Below are 13,937 nucleotides of genomic sequence, written 5' to 3'. Positions count from 1 at the left end.
CTATAAGAGGAATACTAAATTTGATGTACAAATATTATGATTTAGTTTCAATGTTTAGATAGTATGAAATTTTTTGGGATAACCCATTTGGCTTTTATGTTAACTCAAATTACATTTTACTGTTTTATGTATATATACTTCACAGGGAGATTTGGTATAGATTCAGCTCAATTCAAACTGGTAGAATATTTTCTCATCCCATTCTGAACTATATAAATATAATATAAATCTGTTCTGAACATAAATTATGCATAATCATGGCTGTACTGGTTCTTCTATAGGGTCTGTTGCTTTAAACGCAAGTCCCACATGCGCGCTGTTGATTGGAAGAAAATCAACTTGCGCATGACTTTTAGAGTTGCAATTGATAGCAACTCTTTCTGCAACAGGCCCCTCGACTTACAAAGAGCCTTTGATACTGTAAATCATAACATACTTTTAAATAAATTAGAAGTGATGGCCAATGGCGTACCTAAGATTTTCCAAAGGGGGTGGGGGCAATTTTTTTTTTGGGGGGGGGGTGATATTTCGTCCGCGAAAGAATTTGACAAGCAAAAAAAAAAGAAAAAATATGACGAGCAAAAAAAAGAGTCATCAGGTTCAAAAGAGGGGGCACACGTCTGTTTTCATTGTATTTTTACATTACAAATTGTTAATTTGGGGATCAGTTGTAACTCGTCAGGGGGTCAGGGATACGTCCCCTGCATGAGTTATGACTCTATAGGGGGCAGTCTGCCCCCCATCTTAGGTACGCTAGTGGTGATGGGTTAAGGTTCTGCAGGCGTGACAAGGTTTAGTCCTTATTTATTAAATCGTCATCAGTTACAATGCAGACGGTACTATCTGATTTGAATCCCTGTTAAATTCGGAGTTCCACAGGGAAGCATTTTATGCCCCATTGTGTTTATGTGTTAGAATAATGACACGTGTATGTGTGTTAACGAATCTAAATTCCTTTTGTGTGCTGACGATAGTGTCTTGCTATATTCAGATACAAATCCTAAGAAAATTGAAGAAAAACCTAGTGCAGAACTGGCAATTTGCATCGAATGGATGACATGTTGGGAAAATAGAAACATTTAATTTTGTTCAAAAGCAAAGTTAAAATATACACACGATTTCAGAGTTGCATATACTAGTAATAAATAATTGAGAAAAAAGATTTAGTAAAATATGTGGGTATTAATTTAACAAGTGACCTATCATGGACGGGACTGGTAGACTCAATCGCCAAAAAGTCCAATTCGCGCTTAGATTTTTTTTTGTAAATTCCAAACTTCTTTGAATTTAAAGTCTCGACGTATTTTGTGCTTAATTGGCTTTGATTCAGTGTCTATTCGACTATGCTAATGCGGCTTGGTACGGTAGTCTGGGTGTGATGGATAAGAAAATTGTAAAAAGAATTCAGAATAAGGTTGTAAGATTCATAGCTTTAAGACCCAAGAACACCCCTGTCTCGATTATCTATTATGTATACGGTACTAGAAAAAAATATCATTTTAATTTTGTATTACCAAAACGTGAAGGTCATATAGGGAATACTTTTTATTACAATGGCATCCGATTTAGGAATTATTTTCCTAATCAAGTTAAAGCTGTTAACAATTTTCCTCACTTAAGAGTTGACTGAAGAAATGTTATACCTGAAACTGGAATCTACATAACTGGAGAACAGCATTACCAGTGAAAAACACACATTTTGTACATTTGGTTTTCAGTATCAGAGATAATATAGGGTACGTTAACAAATAAAGTAGATAAAGTAATTGTTGTTGCTTCAGGTTTTCGCAAAGTATTTGATTGATGGATAATTAGGTCATTTTACCATGCTCTTGTAATTGACTTAGTCATATTACATTTTGTTGTTACAATAATGTTTTTTTTTAACTATCATAGGACCCCAATGGAAATATGCCCCTCGGCTTTCATGGGTTATCTTGCCAAGGTATTCTTCTCACTTATTGTATCTTATATTCTGTGATATTCTTGACAATCAATAAATCAATCATATCAATCCCTCACTCACTCAAATCAATCAATCATATACAGTATACACACACACACACACACACACACAATATATATATATATATATATATATATATATATATATATATATATATATATATATATATATATATAGCGAAGTATACTTTATACCATTATATTTTGCACTCTCTATATATCTGTTATATATATATTCTTTTTATCATTATATGGTACATAATGGTCTTTGAACAAATACTGTGTGCGGTCCCTCATACATGTGTGTTGTATTAAATAGATAGGTCTTAAAATATACCTTTTGATATAACTATTCATCATGTATATACTTAATAATCTTATTTGTAAAATAAACTTAACTGTTTCTGATATTTACTTTATTGCATGCATGTGGCGGTATATTAAACAGTTATCAGTATTGAAGGGCCTTGAAAAGGGTAACTTAAAACGTCCTGGGGGGTGTTTCACAAAGATTTAAGTATGACTTAGAGTCGCACTTAAATGCCTAGTTACGCGCAGTATAAAAGGCATGACAGCATTGGTCAAATCATGCCAAGAGGACGCGCACTAGTGCGTATTGATCAATAAGATTGCGCGTTGCATATCATGTACGCGTCGACATCTAAGTGCGACCTAAGTCATACTTAAATCTTTGTGAAACACCCCCCTGTTCTCCATTCATGATTAAAGTAATACTACTGTATAGTAAAGCTGTATAGATTTCCTTTCTTATCGATTTCTTCTGCATTGATATTCAGTAGTGGCATATTCTTTCCATTTTTTTCTAATGGTGTATTGGCATACGATTTTCATAATATTTGTTTATTCACGGCTAACAAAACAACAAGAACAAGTGAATTGCGATTTGTCGTGGCTTTAATGAAAATAGAGATGAATGTGCATCTTTACCAATTCTGCTTTTTGTGTACAGTGTATGAATATCATCACATATACATATACCGATAATGTCTGTAACCAACCGATACCCTTGTTTAATAAGCTCCTCGGAGAGGGGTTAAACCCCCGGCTAGAAGGCCCCCCTCGTAAGTTCTTCAATGTTTAAAATTCATGGCTGTTTTCCCACTGGTTCCCTGCTAGCCGGACCGGAATCCCAGCACAGCTATTAATTATGAGCTATCGGTGGATTACAGATGACATAAATATAGCATATAGAGATATATGAATGCCCATGACTATAGACCAGCCTGCCCGCCTTTAAGATCAGGTCAGGCTAAGATTAAACTTTAAGCATGACACAATTATTTCAGTTTAACAGCGTTCTCAAACATTTGTATGTACAAATAGGTCCCCCTCACCTAGGTAACGAGTGGGGACCTGCAACTTACATAATAACATAACATAATTGATTAAAATCCACATGCCTGCCCTGGCATGGAAAGGAAAAAAGGAGGTACTTTAATAATGCGCCTCTTACTGAAATCATGCCCCCAGAACTTCAACTGCTTGTTTTTCAACAACACACAAGGCGTCAACACTCCTCCCAAAAACGAGTAAGGGCGAAAACCCGCCTGCCCACTGGCCAAAATAGGACAGGAGGATAAAATTCCCTTACGGCCCACTTATGCACGACGATCGTTGTTAGGATTGGTGTGCGACCAGGTCAAACACCCTCGAATTTGGATTCGTGTTACGCTCTTCTATCAGCCTAGGCTCTGCCTAGATTCTGAAATTAACCATGAAAAGTATACCATCACCCTCCAACTACTTCATACACCATTCATTATAGAGTATCATATAGATTCAACAAATACAACTTCCCTGGAAAATATAAATGCAAAAGTACTTGTACCCCCCCCCCCCCCTAAACACACTTTGCCAAGATCAACTACTGCTGGTATTCAAGCCAACTATAGGTATCCAATTTTCATCCCACTGAAAATATTGAGCCCCTTAAAGGAACTTTAATAAAGGAAATTGAATTCAGAAAGAAATTTGTTTCACCAAACGAAATTCACTAATATGGCCATACTCTGGCAAAGGGAAGCAAGGTACGAAAGTATCACTCGTTGTAAATGACCAATGTGTGTTCGTCATTAACATATACATCAATGCAATTAAACTAAATAATATTTTTTTCAATATCTTTCCCCAAAACGATCATTTCTTCACAATTTCTGCCTGAACGGGCAGCACACAACAGATATTTAAAAACCATAACTCAAATCTGACTGATGCGTGAGCTGCTTCCTATACCAAAGGTGGGCAGTATTAATAATAAATACACCATGACAAAATTACCATACAAATTCACATAAGTATACCAACATACTACGCCTAAAGACCTGAACATGCGGCTGAACATGAAGAAGACTAAAAATTGGGACAATACTTCCGTCTAATTCCTAAGGAGTCCGATGCAGACCCGAGAAATAACTTTATCTGAAATGAAGCCTATGCAATCTTATCAAACATTTCTTCATATATAATGCTCATGGTAGAGGAAAATAAAACATACATAGAAATTATGAATTCATAAACATTTCTTCTCAAATGACCTGAGAAAATTATAATTTCAATCCCCAGATTTTTTCTATAACCATCCATAACTTGGATTTTTATGACAACTCACATGAACGTTTGAGGCATAACCTGCTTCATAGTAATTTCGAATTGACTTCTTCCTTGCAAACAAAAACTAAATAAACAAAATAACATTAAGAATGCACAAGTACAATAAATACACAACCAATATCCATAATATGCAAGAATCCCCCCACGATATATATGTCAACATCCCCCTTAATTATAACTAGAGGATGGTAATGGGGAGGAGGTGGGAATTTTGTAAGCACGCTTTACACATGCACCGTCATCTCTCTTCATTGAAAGCCAAAACGAAAATGAAGCATTCCCCGCACTTTTATCCGCGCATAGCTCAACCGCGGCAAATGTCTGGCATTGTGCCCAAATTCTTTGGCGCGGGCGCCAAAAAGCGCTGCCCCGCCCTTTACGGGTCGGGTCACGAGCCCTTTCTCGGGCAACCACGCCCCCTTTCAAAATCAAAACAAACTAAAATGTGTATTTTGCTAGCCCGCTAATAAATCATTTTAAATCGTCAAGCCGTCTTTAAAATCCATTATTCACGGCTAACAAAACAACAAGAACAAGTGAATTGCGATTTGTCGTGGCTTTAATGAAAATAGAGATGAATGTGCATCTTTACCAATTCTGCTTTTTGTGTACAGTGTATGAATATCATCACATATACATATACCGATAATGTCTGTAACCAACCGATACCCTTGTTTAATAAGCTCCTCGGAGAGGGGTTAAACCCCCGGCTAGAAGGCCCCCCTCGTAAGTTCTTCAATGTTTAAAATTCATGGCTGTTTTCCCACTGGTTCCCTGCTAGCCGGACCGGAATCCCAGCACAGCTATTAATTATGAGCTATCGGTGGATTACAGATGACATAAATATAGCATATAGAGATATATGAATGCCCATGACTATAGACCAGCCTGCCCGCCTTTAAGATCAGGTCAGGCTAAGATTAAACTTTAAGCATGACACAATTATTTCAGTTTAACAGCGTTCTCAAACATTTGTATGTACAAATAGGTCCCCCTCACCTAGGTAACGAGTGGGGACCTGCAACTTACATAATAACATAACATAATTGATTAAAATCCACATGCCTACCCTGGCATGACCAGAAATACCCAATTATTCTTGGAAAATACGTGTTTCAGGTGGCCTAATTGCCAAATTACCGCCAAACGAGAATATATAATTCATTTATATATGATCGACCGCCAACAAACACGTCAAAATTTTACTCGTATCTACCAAGATATTCAATAAATCTTAGCAACCATTACAGGATCATTCTACTAGTATTCACCAACGTTATTATCCCTAGTGCTTTTACCAGGGGGGGGGGGGGGTACCAGGGAACATTGCTCATTCCTCCATTACAATGTATATCTAGGTTATCCATAACTGACCCCAACATGATTTAATGCATGCATACATTGAACGTAAATGCATGAGCAGCTAAATAACAACAAATGATACATTATGAAAACATAGACACACTGGTGAAACCGGCTCCAGACCAGCCAAAACCTTTATTCATACTATCGGATCGGACGGTCTGGAGTCGGTCACGCCGGAGCGACTAAGGTAAAATGTATAAATACATACTCAACGAAGATATGAAAGACCAACTTTTAACTCACTGATAAATCTGTCCAACCCTTCATCGGCCAGATGTAGGCCATCAGTTCTGTACAGCGAAATGTCATTATGGGATATTGATGGATGCGGTATGGCTTTACCATGAAATCTTGCAGCTAAAGCCTTGGCGTACCTATTGGCCGCCCTTCTCTTTAAGTCCAATTTACCTTGATCTCCTGTACAGCCAGCGGGGTACCAAACCCTCTCCAAAATGTCCGACCACACTATTTGAAATTTGTCCTTATTGGCGTCAAAAAGTCTATACGTCAAACTAGCCAGCTTCTTCTTGGACAGTGCCTCAATGTCATTCGTTCCTACATGCAATACTACTACTGAAGGCTTTGGTTCACTCCGACCCATCTTATCTAACCAATCGCTTACCCCTTCAATTCGTAGCCCCCTTTTTCCCACCCAACGGACCGACGTTCCAAGTCCAAGGTCAGCCTCGCCGGTGTTCTTCGCCCTGCGATGTGCCCAAAACACTATCGAGTCCCCTATGATCCACACCACAGGTCCTGTAATAGAAAACAAGAAAAGAGGGCTGGGCAGAATTTTGAAGTATGAAAATTTCCCCCTGAAAGGTCTGCTACCCTTCACCACCCCTTCATCACGGGGTTTTCCCCTCCAAGATACAATGTATGTAATCACATTTTTGACCCCTCCCCTTAATCCTGAAAGCATTGATATTAAACACGTCATTATACCGTTGTAACATTCTCTCTAAAAAGCAGAATGCTCGTAATTGTGTGATATCATTAAACCCTCACTTACTCATTCAATATTAAGCCCAGAGTTATTTCGATGATACATGTATATTGATATCAACATGTACAGGGGGGGGGGGGGGGGGGGGTCGTTATGATCAATCTGATGTTCCAAACACCTTCCAATCAATATAGTACTATCCCTTTCTTCCTTTTGTATAATGTAATAATGTATAATGTATAAACACATTCCAACCAATATATAATAATGTATAATGTATAATGTCTGAGCACATTCCAATCAATTTATAATAATGTATAATGTATAATGTAAAATGTATAAGGTATAATGTATAATGTAAAATGTATAAGGTATAATGTATAATGTATAACGTATAAACACATTCCCATCAATATAGTACCATCTCTTTCTTCATTTTGTATAAAGAATGTAATAATGTATAATGTATAATGTATAATATATGATGCATAATGTATAATGTATAATGTATACTGTAACAAGGGCTCCTTTGTAAACAGGCCTCTTGGCACTGAACATACCACCCTGCTTCTGAATAGGGCTGAATAAAATAAAACAATACCATGTAAGCAGATATATTGAGAATTATACACCCAAATATCCAACAACCCATCGGCCACGGCTTTGATTAAAGCACATGTCCTCGTGTAAAGTAAACGCGTTGTGACATTATTGGAAGATAACTTACACCTGATTTTGGTCAAAATGTCAAATAACCTAAAATCATCATTTCATATATATTTTCGTTCTTTTTTTTTTTTTTTTTTTTTTACTTAACCATGTCGAGTCTTATATATCTCCGATGTGCACTCGAAACCCAACGCCCCATGCGTTGGATTTCTTCATCCGAGCAACCGGCCATGGCAGCGGTCGTAGCCGCCCCAATACGAAAGGAATGCGATGAAAACATTGCCGCCGGCATATCCCCGTATGTCAAACATCGTTTTATCATGTTTCCAAATTCACGCCTAGTTAGCGGGAGAGCACCATATGAACAAAAGAAGGCTCCACCATTCTTTGGGCGGATTTCTAAATAACGAATAACCGCCATCACAGGGCAGCTAACTGTCCCCAACTCTGGTATCGAAATGGTGCACCCATTTCCCCGCTGGTCAGTCTTTGACTTCCTTAGGAATAATTCCACCCTGCGATGCGGTGCATCGCCAGTTACCCTAACATCTGTGTGCTGCAGAATAGACTCACATCTATGCCTGGACTCTACTGTCAACTCACTAACTCTCAACAAACCATAAAATGCCACTGAAAAAGCAGCAGAGTACATCAAAACATCGTAATGACTACCACAAACATGCCTCAAGTAGGCGAGCATTCTATTTAACACAGACAATGTGATTGGATGCCTAGCATCTCTTCTCAAAGTACTTCGCCTACACCCTTCAATTAACCTTGTAATCACAAAACTTTTGGTCACATCCTTTAGCCCAGATGAACTCATATAAAATGCCAACCCAGATATGTATGTTTGAATAGTAGACCCTGCATATCCCATAAAGGATAAATAAGAAATGAACTGCGCCACCCATTCTACATTAGGGGGTAGCTGGGGGTCGTATCCGTACACTTTACAAAATTTCACGTATGCCCCCAAGGCAATAGAGTAAGTTGTGTGTGTTCGAGCTGCCCTAGAAGCCATCAGCAGTCGACTTCTCTCGATAGCCAGCTCTTCCAAAGACGGACTGGAACCTCCACGCCCTCCCGGGCGGCCCCCGGTGCTAACGCATGGAACCTCGGCATCTGAAATCGAGATAGTGCATCAGCTATACCATTATCACATCCATGTACATGCCTAGCCCTCAACACTATATTATTGCTTAAACATATAATCACCACCTTCCTCACCAAAACCATAATATCAGGGCATAGCGCCGACTGCTTGTTAAGTACTGCCACCACGGCCTGATTATCACAATTAAACAATATATTCTTGTCCTTTAGCTCCATGCCCCAAATCTCCAAGCCTACCCAAATAGGGAATAGCTCTAAAAAAGCTATAGACCTCCTATCGGCCTGGAAATCAGCAGGCCACCTGGATTGAGCCCACCTGCCTCCAAAGAAAATTCCAAAACCAATGCCAGCCGCCGCATCAGTGAAAAACTGAATTTCCTCGCTTCCAAACCAGCCTGGAGCCCGGAAGAAAACTTGACCATTAAAATGTGCCAAGAACTCCAACCAAACCCGCAAGTCAGCCTTAGCCCCTCTCGTCAACCTAACCATGTGAAAAGGACGCTTAACGCTCTTAGTTAAGTCAATGAGCCGTCTCATGAATGCTCGCCCTGGAGCAATTGCCTTACATACAAAGTTTAGACTACCTACAATCGACTGAATGTCTCTTAGGGAAATTTTTTGTTTCTGTACCGCCCAATTTAATTTCCCTACTAATTTCTCAATTTTGTCCTCCGGTACCCGAACCTGCTGAGAAACGCTATCTATTACCAGCCCAAGATATGACAACTGTGTGGTCGGGCCTTCCGTTTTTTCTCGCGCTATGGGCACCCCAAATCGTTCGCAAATTGCTTCAAAACAATGCATTGCCCGCCTGCAATCCTCCGAGGCAGGGCCGCCTGCAAAAAAGAAATCATCCAAATAATGGACAATATTTTGCGACTTCGCAACTTTTCTCGCGCAAAACTCTAAAAAAGTACTAAAACATTCAAAAGTGGAACAAGAAACTGCGCAGCCCATCGGCAAACAACGATCAAAATAGTAACGACCATCTATATACATCCCAAGCAACTCAAAATCTTTTGGGTGAACAGGCAAGAGCCTGAAAGCTGACTTAATGTCAGTCTTTCCCATAAGGGCACCCCGCCCCAATTGCGTCACAATATCTACCGCCGAATCAAAGGACGAATATGTTACTGTACACTGCCCCTCCGGTATGCCATCATTAACTGAATTTCCCCTGGGTGCCGATAAATGTTGAATCATACGGAACTCCCCTGGGGCCTTTTTGGGCACCAACCCCACTGGTGAACACCTCATATTCTCGAAGGGAGGAACAACAAAAGGCCCAACTATCCTACCTAAGTCTATTTCATCCCTCAATTTCTTTTTCAACGCATCCATGTGCTCGAATGCTGATTTCAGGTTTTTAACAACCAATGGGACCCTGTCCCCTTCAAAATGTAATGAAAAACCAAACTTAAAACCATTATACAAGCACTGAGCATGCTCCTGATTAGGATAAGTAGCTAACATGGGCACCAAACGTGCTAACTTAATAGGGGTCGGAGCAATAGACGACACCGCACTAGCCGTAGACCTATTTACTGCCAGCGGGACTGGAACCGGCCCGCCCTTGGCTACACTGCTTAGCCCCATGACCTGTCGCCTGGCAGCGGGAACACTTGTGCTCATAGATGCAAGCTTTGCCTCGCATGCACTTGCCTCTATTAAAGGCAAAGCACACGCCTCGGCTGGGTGTGCCATTGGCTCCGGGTCCCTTTCCTCCGAAGGGAAAAGATTTTTTCGCGCCGTACTCCCCTCTGTAGAACTGATGGCGAGGGGCATGGGGTAAATTGTGGCGCTGCCGCGGACCATTAGAGGCCACCAGCATCAACCACAACTCGGCGTCGACGCTCGCCCAGGATCGCCCGGGTAAACGCGCCTGCTTGCTCCTAAACTGAGTGTCATAGTCACGCCAGCCATAACCTGCAAACGCACGGGCTGCATGCCTTATCAAATCCATATATTTCATGAGCTCCCTGCTCCTTTCCATGTGCTTCTCAGCGTAAATTGAGGCAAATACTAGAAACACCGAAGTCCACTGCTCTACCGACATGATTTTCTTAGCCTTTGATTGAGGTTGAAGTTGCAAACCAAGGCCAGATCCCGATTGACACAAACTCAAAGTGGTGTCACCTACACTCAAGGCCCCAAACTCATCACGTGCATTATTATGCTTAAGGAGCACTCCCAAATCTATATATTCACTTGCCCAAATTTTTTCCTTCAGTGAGATAGCCACTTCCACACCTAGTGGGTCGCATGCGCTAATAAATGGTTCCGGTGCCCCCAACACGGCAGAAAGCCTAGGCGCCTGGGGCTCAGATCTCTCAACACCGACCTCCACTAGATCTAGGCCTAGATCTTCGGCTACCCCTGCCGACCGCGCCGGCACTGAAACTGCTGGCTGAGCCTGCCCCGAGCTACCGGTATCCGACTCCTGTGCTACTATCTCATGCCAAGCAATAGATCTGCCCACGGGCGCCTGGCCTTCCCGCCCCACTAGATCTAGATCTAGCTCTGCCATTTTATCACTAACTTTAGACCTAGGCCTACCACTTTTTTCATCAACATCGACAACTTGAGACTGAGAGGGATTTAACTCACCGCTCCTTCCTGGCCCGTTGTTGCCGCCTCCCAGCCCCAGATCCACACTTGCGGGGGTTGACGTCGCCCGTGGACCTCTCGGCCGACCCGGCCTCCTCTTCGGTGTGTCATCTCCCTTCCTCGCACCTGCGGTCGTTATTTTCTTGGCCTTAACCTTTGGCATGATCAACTCGCGAAACTAGAGTTAGACTCGAAGCTCCGTCACTCAGCCCAAGTCCAATGAATCCTGGATGCAATCACCTCCAAAGTTCAATCAAGCGAACCGCCAAGAAAAAATTCAATCCTGAAGTTGCAAACTGAATCTTTTAGGTCCACAAATCGGCACAGCTAACTTAGTCTTAGTTCTACGGCAACAATTCCTGAGGCTGAAGTCTGAAGACAGTAAAAAACTGAAATCAGCGTCTGTATAATCCAATAAAAGTATGAATCCTTTGTGTAGATATCCGGTATAGGTAGCTAGACAAATGTCGAAATATCTGCCACCTAGGCCTAGTGTCCAATTCTAGTTGCCAGTGCCGAAAGAAAATTTTCAAAAAATTTTGTAAGCACGCTTTACACATGCACCGTCATCTCTCTTCATTGAAAGCCAAAACGAATTTTGTAAGCACGCTTTACACATGCACCGTCATCTCTCTTCATTGAAAGCCAAAACGAAAATGAAGCATTCCCCGCACTTTTATCCGCGCATAGCTCAACCGCGGCAAATGTCTGGCATTGTGCCCAAATTCTTTGGCGCGGGCGCCAAAAAGCGCTGCCCCGCCCTTTACGGGTCGGGTCACGAGCCCTTTCTCGGGCAACCACGCCCCCTTTCAAAATCAAAACAAACTAAAATGTGTATTTTGCTAGCCCGCTAATAAATCATTTTAAATCGTCAAGCCGTCTTTAAAATCCAATAAAAATTGGCAGACGACCATGGACTCTGGTATGAGCGCTGTTTGTACCAATATATACAACGAAAATTTGTTATATAATCATTTTTTTATTAAATAACAATTGTTATTTTACATTTTATTTATAAATAATATCTGTTACAAAATGACTTTTCTAATTATTTATATATAATTCCAAGTCATACTTGGTTATTTGTAAATAATAAATTTTATCACTATTTATAAATAATGAAAAACAATCATTATTTATAAATAATGGAATGTCGAACAATTTATTATTTACAAAAAAACGAAGTATGACTTGGAATTATATATAAATAATTAGAAAAGTCATTTTGTATAATAGTAATTATTTACAAGTAAAATGTAAATTATATAAAAATAATTGTTATTACTTAATAAATAATGATTATATAACAAAAAATTGTTCTATATAATATTGGTGCAATCGGCGCCTCATACTCTGGAAGCAGGTGTGGTAAGATTTTATGGGGATGCTGCAATGTGTTATTTACCATAGGCAGCACCCCCTTGAAACCTGGTGGATCTGGTAGGTATGTTAAAGGATAAGTCCACCCCAACAAAAAGTTGATTTGAATAAAAAGAGAAAAATCAAGCAAGCACAACACTGAAAATTTCATCAAAATCGGATGTAAGATAAGAAAGTCATGACATTTTCAATTTTCGCTTAAAAAAATAACAGTTATATTCACGTAGTGTCGGTTTGCAAACTATGAGACTGATGACATCACTATTTCTTTTGTATTTTATTACGTGAAACAACGATTAATTCCTCCCTGAACATGGGGGATTAGCATTGTCTAAAACTATATAGCTTAATCAAGTTGGTACTTATTGTCAAATCTGTACAAAATGAAATATTGTATAATTTAAAAAAAAGAAATAGTGAGGACAGATTCGACTGTCTCATTTGCCGTGTTTGCAGTTCACTTAGTTGGGCATATCACTGTTGTGTGAAAAAATAAGTGATCAAACTGTAAAATATCAGAATCTTCTTATTTTACACCAGATTTTGATGAAATTTTCAATGATATGCTTGTTAGATTTTTCTCTTTTTATTCAAATCAACTTTTGTTGGGGTGGACTTGTTTTTTTAAATAGCGAAACTCTAACCAAAATTACCCTCATTTTTGGAGTGAAATCGTCTCTCTCTTTTTTTGCTTGTCAAATTTAAACCAGCACCTCCTGCTTACAGAATCGTTTCAAGGGCCCTGCACACGACTACATAAGCAAAATATTACACACGGATGTATATGACCAAACTCGGCTTCTTAATTCTTATTGGAACATCTTTTTAATGAAATTAGAATATTATTTTGATACCTGTAAATATGAGATACAAGTGAATACTTGACTAAAAATAAATAAAATTACTGATCAATAATGATGGCGAAAGTAATAATGATAATACTCATACTATCATTCATAAAAAAGTGTATAAACGAAAATGTAATGATCCTCGTTATATTAAAAAGATCCTTTATGTCGATGGACAGTTATACTTCCTTATGCGGTTTAACGCCAATATGTGGCACGATTAGCATCACGTTGACAAGATTCTCGAGGCTGACAGATAGAGTAAAGTCAAACAAATAAATGACGAACATTTCATCATAACTAGGATGACGAATAACAAAATTATATCTCAATATTCTGCATTATTTTGGTGAAACATAATCTATGCTTGTCCTCTTAAATATGCATTGAGTGAGCTGATGATGTGTTTA

The 13,937-nt window shown here is 39.5% G+C and overlaps 1 protein-coding gene across 1 annotated transcript; it reads right to left on the bottom strand.

The window, feature by feature from the left end:
- Positions 1-10,520: 10,520 nt before the first annotated feature.
- Positions 10,521-11,889, bottom strand: LOC121430879 (the record flags this gene model as incomplete). Its single annotated transcript, XM_041628304.1, has 1 exon — positions 10,521-11,889. A coding segment is annotated over exon 1 (942 nt), but the record flags the coding sequence as incomplete, so codon positions are not given.
- Between the last annotated feature and the right edge of the window lie 2,048 nt (positions 11,890-13,937).

This window comes from Lytechinus variegatus, chromosome 17, assembly GCF_018143015.1.
Source record: "Lytechinus variegatus isolate NC3 chromosome 17, Lvar_3.0, whole genome shotgun sequence".
Taxonomy (NCBI): domain Eukaryota; kingdom Metazoa; phylum Echinodermata; class Echinoidea; order Temnopleuroida; family Toxopneustidae; genus Lytechinus; species Lytechinus variegatus.
The sequence above is the reverse complement of the archived record's forward strand: the minus strand, read 5'-3'. Positions and strand labels throughout refer to the sequence as shown.